Source organism: Drosophila erecta, unplaced genomic scaffold (assembly GCF_003286155.1).
Source record: "Drosophila erecta strain 14021-0224.00,06,07 unplaced genomic scaffold, DereRS2 tig00000126-arrow-pilon, whole genome shotgun sequence".
Lineage (NCBI taxonomy): Eukaryota > Metazoa > Arthropoda > Insecta > Diptera > Drosophilidae > Drosophila > Drosophila erecta.
The window spans coordinates 6,325,328-6,341,546 of record NW_020825209.1 but is presented as its reverse complement, the minus strand read 5'-3'; the positions used below and the strand labels follow the sequence as shown (position 1 = coordinate 6,341,546).

The following is a 16,219-nucleotide window of genomic DNA, read 5'->3' as shown; positions in this document are numbered from 1 at the left end:
CGGCCCACTGCAAATTGAGTGCATAAATTGGCCGCATCGTTCGTTTGTCCGGGGAGCAGGGCACTGGGCACGGGTGCTGTGTGCACTGGGTCCTCAGGACAGGCAATCTATTTTGGATTAAATCAAATCGAAATAAACGATTTTTAATGGCCTGGCTCCCTTGTCCGTGGTGTCTGGTCCGTGTGGCACAGTGGCAAAAACGAGGTCATTAATTATTTCTTCAAAAGCAAAAGATAAGCTCGACCAGGAGCCCACACCCACATCCCCTGACCGATCCTGTTCTGACCCCTTCGGGGTTGCGGTTCGCATCCTTTTTGGCGTTTTGTGTCATTAGCTTAAAACCGTAACCAGAAAGGACGCAGGACAATGGTCAGCCGACACACACACACACGCACACTGGCACACGCATTATCCTCGACGGCAGCCGCATGTGGCACCAAAAGATTAATTAATCTTTAAGGACTCATTGTGTGCTGTTTTTGCCGGGCGCCCACACCACGCCACTCATTAGGACAGTTGGACAGGACATTTGCATGTGCAGCGAGGCAAAATGAATTTATGGCCTCGGCCAAAGCGAGCAGGGATTTGTGAAAGTTGCCTCCAGATGAATCCCCAGTTCCCAGTTCCCAGTTACCAATCCCCCATCGAGGATTCTCCCCACTGCCTGCTAAGCTCGACATTTGTCACAAGCACTTCTTGCGGCCCCATTCCTTGTGGCATTTATTTTGATTAGCCATTGATGTTGATTTCTATTTGTTGCTTTCTTATCGTAAGCCGCCCCATCGCCATGCTGGTCATCTCGATGGGCTGGCCAGTGGAGCCCGTATCCATGAGCAGCTATGCCCGGATTACCGTGGCACGCAACTGGGGCATGCCACACATAGTTTCGCCCCGCCGCCGGGAATTTCGTTTGTCAAAGTTGCACGTTGTATAAAATATTTACAGCTGATTATTTGGCCAGGTTAATGCTTTCCGGATGGTGTGGGCGCTCGTCCTGGCCTTAAGTGGAGCGCAAAAGTTATCCTTTGATGCGCATTCCCCCTAATTTATTAGCTGGCACACGTGAATTATTGCTGCGTCTGAGGGTTTTCAACTCTTCGACTTCCACTTCCACTTCCACTTCCACTTTCACTTTGACTTTGACTGGCAACTGGGAATTGTTGTGGCCCAGCTGGGGAGGCGTTACCAAACTAACTACCAGGAGCTGCCAACTGGCAACTGGCAACTGGGGGGTTGGGTCGCATTCCGGGACAACCGCGCTTTGACAAAATACTCGGCTTAGATTTTGGAGGGGGAGCAGCATTTGCCGCCGACTTCTCGGATACATAATTAGTTACATATTCTGTGCGAAACGCTATGAACCTTCATAAAAACGTATTTTTCAATCAAAGGAATGGAATGAATTCCAATTGGTTGCCGCCTCTGCAAGATTCAAAATATATACCACACATAGATATTTCTATGGGCAGTTAGAATCGTCCATCTGTTGATACCAAGCCACCGGTAATCCAACTTTTCGCTGGCATAATGCAATTCCGTTTGCCCAAAGAGAGCCACTGCATCGCAGTGCGGGAAAAAGTACACAACACGGAGTCCTAGCCGTGAGTTACGTTCCTCCGGTTAATGGAAGCCCGGCTTAGTGGCTCAGGCTTTTAATGGCCCAAGTTTGCGGAACGGAAACTAGACACACACGGGCGGAGGCGACGAGCAGGACGACCAGGACGAGCAGGACGAGCACACGTGGAAGCTAAAGGAGTTGCGGGCTGTTAAAATGATTAATGACGTGTGTGTGGCATGCACGTTAACGCCCTCGCGAATGGGGCAAGTTAAAGTAACCGGCACAGATGTTGTCATAAATAAAAAGGAGCCGAAAAGAAGATGAAGACGCGGCCAGCGGGGGTTGGGGGAGGGGGTTGTGGTGTGGTACGTGGTTGGGTGGCAGTGGGGTGGTGGCAACATGTAAATAAACATACATGTGTGCGCAGTTATTTATGCATGTGTGGGCGAGTCTGTTTGGGCCACATTAATGTCAAATCAGCCGCATAAATTGCGTAAAACGCTCAATTTATTAAACGAGGCATGCTCGAAGGGGGGCGTGGCCGTGACAAGTGTATTTGCCAGTTAATAAATGTCGCGAATCCACCTTCCGCTGGTGGATTTGGATGCGGCGGCGAAGGCGAAGGCGAAGGCGCGGGACAACAGGCTGATTGCATAGCTAAGTGAGGCTTTCGACGCCTGGCGCATCCTTTCGCTGAAAGCGTCCTTCAGTCGAGCACGGGGATTTGCGCCCTCAAAAATGCCCCACGCCCACATGCCACATCGAGTGGCAATTGTTCAATTCAGAAATTGCCATCAATCGATTTGGCTTATTGTGCTCCGTAGCAATACGGGAATAGTGACAAAGGCAATCACAACAGCGTAGATTCAGATACGTCTGGCCGAAGGGCTCATAAAAATTTTAAATCGCTTTCGCCACCAAATCGTCGGCCACTTCGACCGCTTGCTTACCCTGCAATTTTGAAAAGATCATCCTCGTGTCAGCTTGGGAACATTCCATTTGCTATGCACTATTTTAGTTGAGAATAGTTCGTCTTACACGGATGATTTATTCGCTAATAGTAATTGCATGGTATTTCAGTAAATTGGCTCAATCAAAGCTTGTAGCAGCACTTGCAGGGTATGCAATGGTCGCATACCTCCTGCTCTTAGTTGGATTTGCTTGTTTCGCGTTTTGTTTCGCTCTCGTTTTGCAATTGCATGGCAAGGAGTCAACGCAGGACGAAGGACGTGGGCCGTGTCGGGCGCTCTGTCTTGGCATGTGTGTGTGTGTGTGTAGGTGTCAAGGGTGCTGTTGTCCTGGCCGGGAAATCCCCACCCCGGACGGGATTGCATATTTTGCTGCCTCACGAACATGAGCGCTCGTTAAACGGATGAGTTAAAAGTCAAAAGCCCTAAAGGATTTTATTTGAATTGCGGTCTGCGCCGCGCCGCGCCGTTCGACGTCTCTCCTTCGGGAGTTTTGCCCTGCCAAATATCCTGGCAACCCCTCCCCGCCGCCCTTTGTGTGCCATGTTTTATTTAAAGTTTATCTTTGCCATCCTTTTCGCTTACTCCGTGCACCGTGCTCCGTGCTCCGTGCTGCGTGTTGCGTGCCCCTTGCTTCACGCTAATTTCGCGCCAAGGCGAGGCAGTAAAAAATATGCGCCAAATAAAATGTGGAAAAATATTTTGGCGCAAGATGCGAGAACAAAAGGGTTTCGTCCTGGACGCCAGCTCGTCGGCACGTCGCCGTTTCAAAGCCGTGTTGAAAAATATTTGAAATAATTGCAAAAATGTTTTCACAGCAACAGCAGACAGGATCCCCGAGAAGGCGGAGGAGCGGAGCAGAAGGAGGAGGAGGAGGAGCAGAGGGGGCTCAAGGAGTTGCGGGCGCTTTAGAGGCTTTGTCTTGCGAGGAAGCCCCCGCTGGTTGTCCATGCCAAGCACGTCCTTCAACGGAAAGCTTACGCGTCTGCCGGCAGGAAACTCGATCACCCATGTATCCCTTACCCAGCCCATAGAGTAAGCGTGTCCTTATTAAATCACACGAGCGATGAAACATGACCTCTCATTTATCCAGGACTGCACGAAACTCAGCTCTGCGTTGGGCATGTCGGACCCGGCGGTGCCTGGCGAGGAGCTATGCGCCAACACATCCAGCATATCCTTGGCTTCCACTGCCCTGGCCTTTATCGACAATGGTTTTCCGCCCATCGAACGGAGGAGTGCAGAGGCAGAGGTGGAACCAGTGGTAGGAGCAGGCCCAGAACCACAAGCCAAGCCAGTAGCTTTAATTGAGCAACCAGCTCCACTACCAGCATATCCTGCAACGGAACCTCCAGCAGATCTCCCAGCGGGTCCACCAGCAGTTCCTCCAGTGGATCCGCCATCAGACCCCCTAGCAGATCTCCCACCAGATCTCCCACCAGACCTCCCACCAGATCTCCCACCAGATCTTCCACCAGATCTCCCACCAGATCTCCCACCAGACCCTGCATCAGATCCCCCAGCAGACCCAACGAGTTCTCCGAAAGATACCCCAACACGATCGCAGACACCAAGCGGCAGTCCGGCCACCCAGGCCCACAACCCACTGCAGACGCCGCCGGACGTCTCCACCGGAGTCAAGATGTCCCCTGACGCCCCCGTGTTTTATCCCATGGGCACCAGGTTATTCCATATACTGTCAAACGACGAGGAGCCCCCCCGCAGGTCACCACGCACTTCGGCGCCGAGGAACTCCTTCGAGTTTGGCCTCGCGAACGGAACGGGGCCATACATCGGACCAGGGAGCGATATTCCTCGGAGCTACCACTTTGTCGATCCTGCCAGCGGCGAGCGCATCTACTACAGCTTTGGCTTGGGCATGAACTGCGAGGGACGTCAGAGCAGAGTAGTCTCTGGTCGCCGAGAGGCGGACGACCCACCATCGGAGGCAACTGATTCCTGGGGCTCCTACATCTATGGCAGTCCGCGAACCAGACCAGCAGATGAAACAACCTCGCTGGAGACAACTGGACGAGCGTCGATAGCCATGACCAACAACATTCGCCATTTTCTCGAAGTGCCAACGGAAGCCCGAACATCCCCCGAGTTCCCGTCCTTCGAGTCCTTTGCCGCGCAGCTGGACGAGATGGGAGTGCAACGGGATGAGTTCATGGCAACGCTGAGAAATCTGCTAATACGAGCCAATGACCTGCTGAAGCCACTGCTCCAGGGTCCCTTCAAGTACATGACGCCCATACAGATGGCCGAGTACACCAGCGCCATTTTGGAGACGCCGCCGCTACATCCGAGTATCTTCATGCCACCGGTAAGGTTGGGAATCTAATGGCACGCTCCATAATATCGTGATCCCATCTGCAGAATGTGTTGCGTCCCTGGTCGGACCTCACTGGCCTCAATCTGCCCTTTGACATCCATCCGAACAGCCTCACGCCGGAGGACCTGGCCCGCATCCAGGTAAGTGTCGTGCATGACCAGGCATAGACCAGGTATCATCGGCTCCGCCACAGCGATCTCCCCAGGAAGCGCCCAAGTCAGTGGACGCCACCACTCAGACGGAGTACCGTTGCATGTGCATGTTCTTCACGCAGGGAGGATTGGCGTCGGCGGCAGTGCCTCCGCCAACGCCACCGCCAGCACCTGGGCCGCCGCCGCCGCCACCGCCTGCTCCGCCTGGCCCGCCGCCTCCCTTTTATTCAGGATCCCCTATTAACACTCCTCGAATGCATAGGGCAGCCGGTGGAGCACCCAGTGGACCTCGAATACCGCAGCCGTATCCGACAGTATCCTCGCCAGGAGCCTCGCAGAGTGGACCACCACCGCAACAGCCATTTGGCTTCTGGGGCAGGCCCATGCGTAAGTCTGATTTGGCCCACGACTCCCTGGCTGCTGACCTAATCCGCACCTTCTGCACCTCGCTAGCAATGGCCATGCATCCTAGTCATGGCCATTCGCCACATCCTGCGTCGCATCGCATGGCCCGGCCGCCTCATCCGCAGGCCGCCTTCCCACATCACCATCCGCATCCGCATCACCATCCACCGCCACCACCGCCGCCGCCGCATCCCCATCCCCATCCGCATCCACCACCGCCGCCGACGCCGCCGCCGCATCTCCATCCGCATCACCAGCCACCACCGCATCACCATCCGCTACCGCATCCCCATCCCCATCCCCAAATGCACCCCCAACCGCATCCCCCACTGCATCCGCAACTGCATCCCCAACTACATCCGCATCAACAACCGCATCCCCCTCCCCAACCGTATCCGCATCCGCATCCGCATCCGCACCCGGGAATGCAGGCGGGTCATCCGATGGCGCCGACGCACAGTTCGCAGACGCCCAGGCCGGGTGGAGCCATGCGATTCAACGAGGGCGGGTACCGGGGCTACCGTTTCCAAGGTCCCTACAGTCCGCGCAACCAGGCGGACCAATGTCGCTATGGGCCCATCGGCAGTGGTCGTCCCAGCCAAAGCAATGACGGGAACTACACGAACGCGAGCTACAGCAATGGAGGAACACCGCTCTATGGGAGCACACCAAATGGCAACCATCAGATGGCCCCTGGCGTGGCCCATCCTCGCGTCAGATTGGTCTACCCCATTGACATTGAGCACCTGAGGCTGAACCTGGATCCACCGAGCGATGAGAACAATGCGGATAGGCAGGAAATACCATCGTCCTCATCGGGCACCGAGTCATCCAACACCGATAACTCCAGCCTACTCCGCTGCGCCGAGATGGAGCGCCATGATAGCGAGGAGAGCAGCTACGTGGAGGAGGAGAACGCATGCGAGGAGGACGTTGCTGAAGAGGAGGCAGAGGAGGCTGACGACGACGAGGGCGATGAGGAGGACGAGGATGAGGATGTGGAGGTCACGGAACCACAGCGCAACGACGGCGCAGTCCAGCAGCGGGCAAGCTCGCTATCCACTTCCGATTCCCGGCGGTTCATCTTCGGCGAGGTCGAGTTCATGAACTACGTCATGTCGGATGCTCCCATAGTGCAAACGCAGACGCAAACGCCGCGCGGCAACCTGCCCTGCGCCCAGGTGCCACCCAATGTGATTCCCAGCAATTTACCAGCCCATCGCTCTCCACGAGATCAGTCCGATCAGCAGCTGCTGCCTCCGTTGCCCCAGATGCCGCCAATGCCGCCGATACCTCCCATGCCCGAAACCGCAGCCATGCCTTGCCATTCCGATAGAGACCCATCGAGGTACCAGGTGCCCTCGACTGCCCAGGATCACTATGGCAGCAACCAGTGGAATCCGATGTTCGGCCCACAGCAGCGAGCCAATGGCAACTTCAATGCGGCCATGATGTGCCAGGAGCAGCCGGGTCCCAGTGGCATTTACATGCGACCACCTCCCCCACTACAACCACCACCACCACCGCCGCCGCCGCCGCCGCCACCGCCACCACCACCACCACCATCACCACCTCAGATGTATCCAATGCGCCAGCAGCGGCCCATGGCACCGATCCTGTTCGAGGTTGGGGGCAACCTCAGCCACAGCGCCGGGCCGCCCATGATGCAGAGTGTCAACGGTGGCGGGTACGGTCATGGTCGCGGTCGTGTGAACGGTCCAAGTCCCAGTCGTGGCGCTCTTAGCCAGAATCCTTACGGACAGATGACCCATGCGCTGCATTCGACACATGCAGGACATCCAGCGCATCCAGGACATCCAGCGCATCCTGCACATCCAGGCCATCCAGCACATCAGCCGCCACACCAGACCCATCCATCCCACCACGGAATGCCCTTCAACGGCAACATGGGCCCGAACATGATGGCTCCACAAATACGCGGCGGCCCAATGAACCACATCAACCAGGTGGGCCACATGAACCACATGGGCAGGGGCATGGGCATGGGCATGGGCATGGGCGTCGGATTGCCGATGCCGTTGCAGGTGCAGCCGGGCATGGGCATGCAGCAGGGCACGGCCATGAACATACCACCGCCCAATCACATGAGTCCACGGCACAATGTCAGTATCTATCATCAGAGTGGAAGCAACCCGGACATGAGCAAGAGTGTGCCAGCTGGCAGAATCAACGTATGCAATGGCAGCGCCGAGACGCAGCAGCACGTCAGGATCGCTCCCGATCCTCGCCAGAGTTTCGAAGTCAACGCGGCTGGGTCACGCGGCCATACGCCACGCAATCGGCATTCGAGGATTTCCTTGCCAGCCACGCCCAGATCCAATCCCCAAAATGGAGTTCCTGTCCAGGTGGATAGAACTTCCAGCTTTAACAACATCAACCAGAACAACCCGAACAACAACAATGCGCAGGATACGAACGCCCAGCCCTCCTACGCCTCCTTGCTGCAGTAATCCTTCTGCTTTCAAATTCCTGATGTTTCTTTTATGCTGTTAAATAAAAAATACACACACTGCGGTTGTCTTGCACTGAAATGCCCAAATCCACCCCCCGAATGCCGGCCATTCCATATTCATATAACGATGTGCGAATGGCACATCGCGGACTTAGACATGGGACTCCATGCCCCGGAGCCAAAGGAAGCGTGCTCACGCCGTGGAATTCTCAAGTGGGCTCTCCGTGAACCCTTTGAACTAATCGGGCTAATCTTTTACGCCGCCTGCATTCTAAAGCGTCCTTGGGCGGGATTCAGAGTCCCGCATCCCCGCGTTCATGGAGAAGCAGCTCTGATGTGGATGAACAGGAGGAGCAGGAGGAGCAGGAGGAGCAGGAGGAGCAGGAGGAGCAGGAGCTGCCGTGCATTTCGCATGCATGCTTACGGACCTCCTCATGTGTAAGCGAATGTAATTAAATGCAAGTCGCGGCGAATAAACATTTAACATTTAAAGAGCCGCTTGCGGTTGCGGGTTAACCAGGTTAAAGTGTGCTGCTCCAGCTTTATTTGCCCAACGCCCATAGTTTGGCCAGACCAGTTTAACGCTTGCCTGCATCTCAACCGCATTGGCTACATTTTTAATCTGCCATTAACCACAGCTGCGGTGCAATGGGAATCGCCATCGGAGGAGTAGGAGAAGGATGAGCAGGCGAACGGAGCGGGTCACTCGGAGGGGCAGTATCAATATTGATTCTATTAATTATAAAAACATTAAGTGCCGGCCAACAAATGTAATTAAACGCGTTAAACAATTGCAGCGGGCGAGTAATGGCAGAAAAATGCATTCGCCCAACTCCGATTTCAATTCCAATCCCGGAGCCAATCCCGTCCGGCTGGCGGCCACTCCGTCCGTTGCTGATGCGCGGCGATAAGCACGTTTTCAATTCGCACACGGAGGAGCAGGCGGAGCAGGCGGAGCAGGGGAATCAGGTGGACTACTGGCGGGTGCGGAGGTGATCGGATTGTCGCACATTAATGACGAAATTATTGTTTCAATTGCTTTCAACCGTTGTCAATGCAAATTTTATGCAAATACTTTCGCGATTCCGAGCCGGCCGTGCTGGCCTCCACTCTTAAATGCCATTGTGGCCAATAAGTCAATAATAATTATGGCCCGCCGACACTCGCCGGTCCCCGAAATCCTCCTGCTCCTCCACTGGCCATTCGGAATAGGCGTTAATTACTTTTATCTGCCCGTGGCCAAACAAACGAAACAATATACAAGTGTGTGTAGCTGCAACGCGGCGTTTAGCGCCTACGGCCCACAAAACGCCCCTCGCTTTGTGCATATTTATTTATAAACAATTAATGTTATGGCCATTGTTGCTGCTGCCGGAGGAGCAGAGGAGCGGAGGAGCAGCATGGACTGCGCATAAATTAAGAACGCGCAATTGTTATGCAAAATCGTCAACGGGGAGAGTTCAGTTGATAAAGCCAGTCGATCTGGGAATCCCAGGTGATTTTAATTGGACCGCAATGAGCTCAGCTCGCAGATCAGCTAATCGAGATCTACTAGTACTGCGTTTAATTTCGTTTAAATAGCCTAAAACCTATTGATATCAACGCACGCTCTCGGTTACGAGCCAATTTAGAAAGCGGGAGTCAAATTGGGCCATGGGCAGGACTTATCCCCACTGGGCAGCAGCTCCACTCGCTCCACTGGCTCCACGGCACTCTACATGGGTCATATAATATAATTAATGCTATGAATTACTTGGGAGCGCCGCATCCTGCGCATCCTTCTCGGCTGCATGGTTCATGCGGGAGCGAGAACAGGATAGCTTCCAGTGCCCCAAAGAGCGTCCACTACGGGCAGCCACATCCCGATGCGGTGTGCGGCATCAACAGCAGCGCCACCGCCTCCAGCTCCATTCTCACGGCTCCTGGCATGCCAGCCAGGACTCGCACTCCTCCTCCTCCTCCTCGGTCCTCGCAGAGGGTCAGTTATCCTGGCCGGCGATGCTGGGGATACTCCAACACGTTGCTGCTTGGTCAGCCACATGCACTTAATTGCTTTATGAGGCGGTCACTCGCTTGTTATAGACTTCAATTTGATTTTTCTGCGAGGCGCGTGTGTGGTGTGTGTGGTGTGTGTTGTGCCAGTGGAAAACGAGACGCTGGGGATCAATTATGACCCGGAGACTGCGGAGGCTACAGTGCCGCAGGCCAGAGACGTCGGCGGCGGAGCCGTTGACCCCGAATGATATTTTAAATGCAGATTTTGGCACCCGAAAGTTTTTTAATCATTCCGATGGCGCTCCTCCTCAAACCGGTTGCCATGATGATGATGGTGATGGTGATGATGATGGTGATGGTGATGGTAATGATAATTCTGATGAGGATCGCCGGGATGTGGGTTTTGGCGCACGTCAGGAGATTGCAACTTTTTAATGTCAGTTGCGCGCACTTTTCCTTCGAGGTGCGAAAAGAAATTGGGATTGCGCGACAGTCGGCAGTTGGTAGTCGAAGCTGGCATACCCTCTACCCTCTAGAACGGCGCCGTCGTCGCGTGAAGCGCTGTGGCCACCCCAGAGATACCCTGCATCAGGTGGCGAAACTTTGCCAGGAAGCTGGAAGTTTCTAATGGCTTTTTGTTTGCGACTCACGCACACAAATCATTGCCCCGCAACCCTTACTCCCTGCATGTCCTGTGTGCTCCTCGTATCCTGTGTCCCGAGGTCGGGGTTTCCATGGCAAACTCGTTCGATACAAGACATTCGCAGGCATTCCGCTTTTTTGAGCCGGATCCCGAATCCCGGACTCGCAACTTTGTACATTGGATTCCAAGGAGCGGGGCAGGCGAACACTCAACATAATTTGCTGCCCCCATGACAATGGCCCAAGCAGACTGACCAGTGGCCAGGACAACGTCTTGGAATGGCCCATTCGCATTCTGATTATATTAAAATTGTTGCACATCATTTGATTTGATTTCAGGTATGTCCCGTCGGTCTTTTCATTTTCATTGGCTTTAAGTGAAAGCGGGAGAGCGGAAAAATTGCGAAAAGGAAAACGGAAAATGGAAAATGAAAAATGGAAATGGTAACCATAGCCATGGATCCCCTTCTCCATTTCGAAGATGCGGATTACTTGCGCGTATGTGGACTGCCCACACCCCCGCCGTCAAAGGCTACACGGTATTTCCATTTTGGCACTTAAGTCAGCCAAAGTCAATTATAATCAACGCCTCCCCAGCAGGCATCTTCCGGCCAAGACAAAGCATCCCCGGCGCAGAAAGGATTAAGAGGCGGGCATATGTATGAGCTTAACTTATGCGAAAGTGCTCAAGACTTTGGCTGATTGCCAGCCGAGATGAGGTGGCACTTGGCTTGGAGTTGGGAGCTGGGAGCTGGGAGCAGTTGCTTTATCCTCATATGTATATTTAGCCACATCGCAGGCCAGCGGCAGTGGATCCATCTCTCATTACCGTCCATAAATATGCCACAGAAAGTGTCAGTTCTCGCAGCACCAACCAAATGCAGAAAGGATTACTCCACTGCCGATGGCCTGGACCGCAAACTTAATTGCTTTACTCCGTTCCGGCTGGACTTCTTAATGTGTCCCAGCTCCACTCGGCTGCATTCTTATCGCGGCGAGGCCAAAAAACCATCAGGAGCAGACTGGCCGGCACTCGGATGCGGATGCGGATTCGGTTCCAGATTCCGATTCTGATTCAGATTCAGATCCAGTTTGTGTTTGTGCTGCGGTCTGTGGCACGCAAATTATATGCAAACGAGCTTAATATCCGGCCAAACAGAGCCAAAAAGAGCCGCACGCACGCAAAGAGGCGGAGTGGCGCTCCTCCACGTCCTGCTCCTGCTCCTGCTGCTGCTGGCCAGGCTCACACCGGCTCCTCCTCCACCCCCGCCTCCCGGGTGGCTTTTTTGCCTGCCTTGGCATTTGGCATCCAGTTTCGGCGCATATAACTCACTCGCACACTGCCCATGTCCTGGCTGGTGACCCCGACAACCACTGGCACGCTGGCTTGGCTCTCCGCAAGCCCACTGATAATTTCACTGCACTCCACTGATAACAACATTTAATTTAATGCCCGAGGTCAGCAATATTCCATTTATTATTGGATTAAATTCGGCAGCAAAGTTTTTTGCCTGTTTGCCGGGCGGAGGCGGATAAGGATGCGGATGCGGATGTGGGCGAGGATGTGCAGGCGGTTGAGGGACGTCCACTATCAGTGAGCCTGGGATAGGCGACTGGTGCCTGCTGGAATCTTGTCGGGCATCCAATTTTGTGCATTTTTATGTGGCACACACTTGTCGCACTTGTCGTCGTCCTGGCTGCTCCGCTCCTGCTGCTGCTCCTCCTCCTCGTCCTCCTGGTCGTGCCCGTGCTTTGTGCGACTAGACGACAGGAAATGTATTTACAATTTTTTATGCATCGCCTTTTTTCCTCCGCCAGCCGCTTGAAATTTGCATGACTCGCTGGCTGAGTGACTGAGTGGCAGCAGCAGGAGGAGGAGGCGGGTCTGGGCAGGTCCTTGTTGCAGTGCGGGGACAGAATGCCCATAAGGGATTAGCTGCTGTTGCTCCTCCTCCTCCTCCTCCTCCTGTTTCTGTGTGTGTGTGTTTTTCCCCTTTTTGTGCTGTCGGAATTTGTTGCAAAACTCATTTAAGCCAAGTTATGTCGAGTATGTAAATTGTTTTGGCCGCTTACCGATTCGCTCGGCCAGCCAGGTTCCCAGATTTTTTCGCTACGAAACTTAATTGTTTTAGATGATGAAAGTCATCAGTGGACAGCGAGTGTCCTGCCAGTAAACAAACAACATAACGGAAGGAAGTATCTCACTCGAATCTCAGTCAACCATAAAGCCCAACACACACGATGAATTTATGCATGAAATTGTCGACGCCCGCGTCCTGTCCCCCATGTCACCCTTGTCACCCATGTGCCCCACTTCGTCCTGCCGCTCGTCCTGCGGACGGCCACCCGATTTTCGGGATGTCTGTGGCCTATCGAAAGGAAATTGAAACAAAACCTCATTGCAAACAGTCGTCGGCGGTGGAATGTTGTGTGTCCTGGCTTCTGTTGCAGGCAGACATCGCACAATTTCCACTTCCGTTCGTATGTATGCATGTGGGTGTGTGTGTGTGTGTTCTCATTCGCAGGACACTTTTTGCCCAAGCTGATAACAGTGTTCGTCTGCTCAACCCATTCGCAATCCCACTTCCACTCCCAGTCCTGCTCCTGCTAATGTGTCACATGTAGAATGCGGGTGCCAGGATTCATTTCTCTCTCTTTGGCTGCGCATCTGTGTGTGCGAAAGTCCTGTCTGTCTGCCCTGCCATGTCCTGTTGGTCCTGTTGGTCCTGTTGGTCCTGTTTGCCTTGTTTGTTGCCCAGTCCGCTTGTAAATGGAGCATAAATGGTTAATTCAATCATCTTTCACGTCTGACAAGACGAATTACACACGCAGCAGCAGCTGGCCGAACCTTAAACCCAGATTATCGCCCATAGCCTCATCTCCAAAGCTCCTGATTGGGCCACTTAATTGAGCCATGGAAAAGTCGAAAATTCAATGAAATGCCAAGCTTCTAGTGCATAAAACTACAATGCAACTGACTGCCGATAATGTCCGTCTGCAGCTCGAACTTTCCGCTCCCAAATTGGCCAAGGTTTAGTGGCTTCGGTACTCTACATGAAGGTGGGCAAGTGGCCCGCACAATTTGGCTCCAATGAAGCAAATCGCATTAAGGATTATTTGTTCCGGCGGCTGCACCTCGGGTACCGCCGCCCCTGAAATGCGGAGCACTAGTGGTTCCATCTATGGTGACTTCCATAGGCTTCGCAGCTGGTGCACAGCTCTGGCTTTCTGTGTGGATCAGCACAAGAAGGGGCTTCCCCCAATTTCCTGCCACTATTTGCCGTAAGTGGCTGCCCCGATAGCATCTCCATGCCCTGCTCCTTGTCTACGGGCAGCATCTTCATCACACGTTGCGCCCACAAAAGTTTGAACCATCCAGCATCCAGCATCCAGCATCCACCCACACGAAAAGGATGAAAAGTTCGCAACAAAAGTCTCAAATTTGTTCCAATGTAAACTGTCGCTTGGCTGGGCCTTATCAACAATTGCCCAAGACCACGACGGAGACCAGGACCAAGACCAAGACCAGGACGGAACCCGGAAGACGCAGGACTCTGAAGCCGTTTTCTCCGTACTTGCCCGGCCAAAAGGAATAGTTTTAAGCTGCTTAACAGCTTCTTTGCATGCGCAGGCGAAAGTTTTGGACGTTGGCAACTTGATTTAGTGCTCTCTGACCTCAGTTTAAACATAAACAGCCGCGTCCAACCCAATCCCAGCCCTTCTGCTGGGCCCCAAGCCAACCCAACCCAAGCCAACCCAACCCAACTCCACTCCGTTCGGCCGGGACAAAAGTTTTCGCTGGCAAGTAAAGACATAAATGGGATTATGATCTTATCACGTGCCCAGCAGCCAATGCTGCATCCACGTCCGCATCCGCATCCGCATCCTGGGCCAGACATATTCAAGGAGCATTTTAGCAACACCTTCGCTCCTCCGGTGGACAACTTGTTTTGCGACTGCTTGGACAAACAAGTTTGCGGCTCAGCTTTGTCAAAGATTTATTCCTTGAGGTTAAGCGACGGCTGGTCGGAATGGAGATACGTAGCTGGCAGGGGCCATCCCCATCCTCGCCTGACCAGCCAACGTTTTCACAACGACTTAATATGGAAAATTGTAAGTACATTTTCTCGGGAGGAGCGAGGAGGAGCGGGAGTGAGCTGGCGAAACTTTGGTGGTGGCAATCTTTAATTAAGAGCGGATTAGTTTGGACATGGGTTCGATCTGCCTCAGACGGAGTGACCTCCATACCCAAGCGCCAGTGCGGTGCCACTTCCAATCTTTGCTCTTTTTCGGTTTCGCTCTGATTTGCATCTGCGGTTTTGCAACCACCAGCAGCTGGCTTCATTAGTTAGCCCATCCTCTGCTCCTGCTCCTGCTCCAGGAGCCTCTTCCTCCAGTTCCAGTTCCTCCAGCGGAGTAATCTCCACTTCTGGCAGACTTTCTGAGTGCGCCATTAAAATTTAATGCTTGTAAGAGATCAGCGGCAAATGGCATCCAGTAGTCTCCAGTCTCGATTCCAGATTAGCTGTCAGAAGTTGTTCAATTTAATTTCACGCTCCCCCTTCCTGACCTGGCGCCATCCTAATGTTCGAGTTGCCAATTTTTTCCTTTTCGCTCTTCAGCTCAAACCCCTGATGATAAGGCCATATCTTTCTAGTTCGCTTTTTAATGGCTTTGGGAAATTGCACGCGCCGTTTACGCGCTCGTTAGAGAAGCCCCAGCATCTCCAGAATCTCGAGAATCTCCAGAAATGTGCCCATCACCGCGGAGCATTATGGTTATTGATAAACCAGCCGACGGAAGTGGCTGGTCGGAGGAGGCCATCATCAATGGCTGGCCGGGAAGTGGCAGGGGCCATTCTGGCTATGCTGCAATTAACCCAATGTCAATGCAGACATCGTGGCAATTGGCAGGTTAAAGTTGGAATACTTGGGTGTTCGGGGAGCGCGACTGGCGAACTGCTGAACTCGGAGGCAACATGCGCAACATGCAAATACTTCCTTGGCATTTTTACCATTCTAATTATGCAGCCGAATTACAAGCGACAAGGAGGCGACACCGGCGATGATTATGGCGATGGCGGGCACTTGGCATAATTAAGATGGAAGGCGGAGCAGTTGGGCCATGTGTGTGTGCCGAGATTGTTCCCAGCATGCATAAAAAATAAGAAACAGGAGACAGGAGACAGCGACGGCATTTTAAAACTTTCACAAATTAAGACGAGCGACACAACCCAACCCCTTTCCCGCGGCTCCATGTACTCCCGCCTGGCCAGGACGAACCACCCTGGCCAGGACGCGGCCATCCAGCCATCCACCCACTCGGCGAGCTCATGTTAATCAGGTTATGATAATTATTTGTAACAAATTGTTGCCAGCAACCTCCGGCCGAGGGGTTGCAATTAAAACGTGGAAACTCCACAGTGCGGCAAATCGGGCCAAAGCTGGTGGAAAACTTTATGGAAATGAAATGACAAGGCAGCCGGAGTCGGAGTCGGAGTCGGAGACCAGACCGAGCGACATTTTCATTTAGACAATTAAAATTTAAAGTGGCGTTAAATTATACAGGCATTAACGAGGCGCTCCGCGAACGGAACTTGGCTTGGAGCTTGGGTTCCATGGGCTGGCATGGACTGGCATGGGCCAGTGAACCATGTCCAAACCGGGTACATACACGACTCCAAAGAGTGCC

At 53.5% G+C, this 16,219-nt stretch overlaps 1 protein-coding gene across 1 annotated transcript; it reads left to right on the top strand.

Annotated features, from left to right (window-relative positions):
- Positions 1-3,592: 3,592 nt before the first annotated feature.
- On the top strand, positions 3,593-7,889 carry LOC6550233. The gene is made up of 5 exons (XM_026981943.1): positions 3,593-4,852; positions 4,906-5,001; positions 5,067-5,400; positions 5,467-5,484; positions 5,818-7,889. The coding sequence occupies exons 1-5, from the start codon at positions 3,593-3,595 to the stop codon at positions 7,887-7,889; spliced, it is 3,780 nt and encodes a 1,259-aa protein (XP_026837744.1).
- The last annotated feature ends 8,330 nt before the right edge of the window (positions 7,890-16,219 follow it).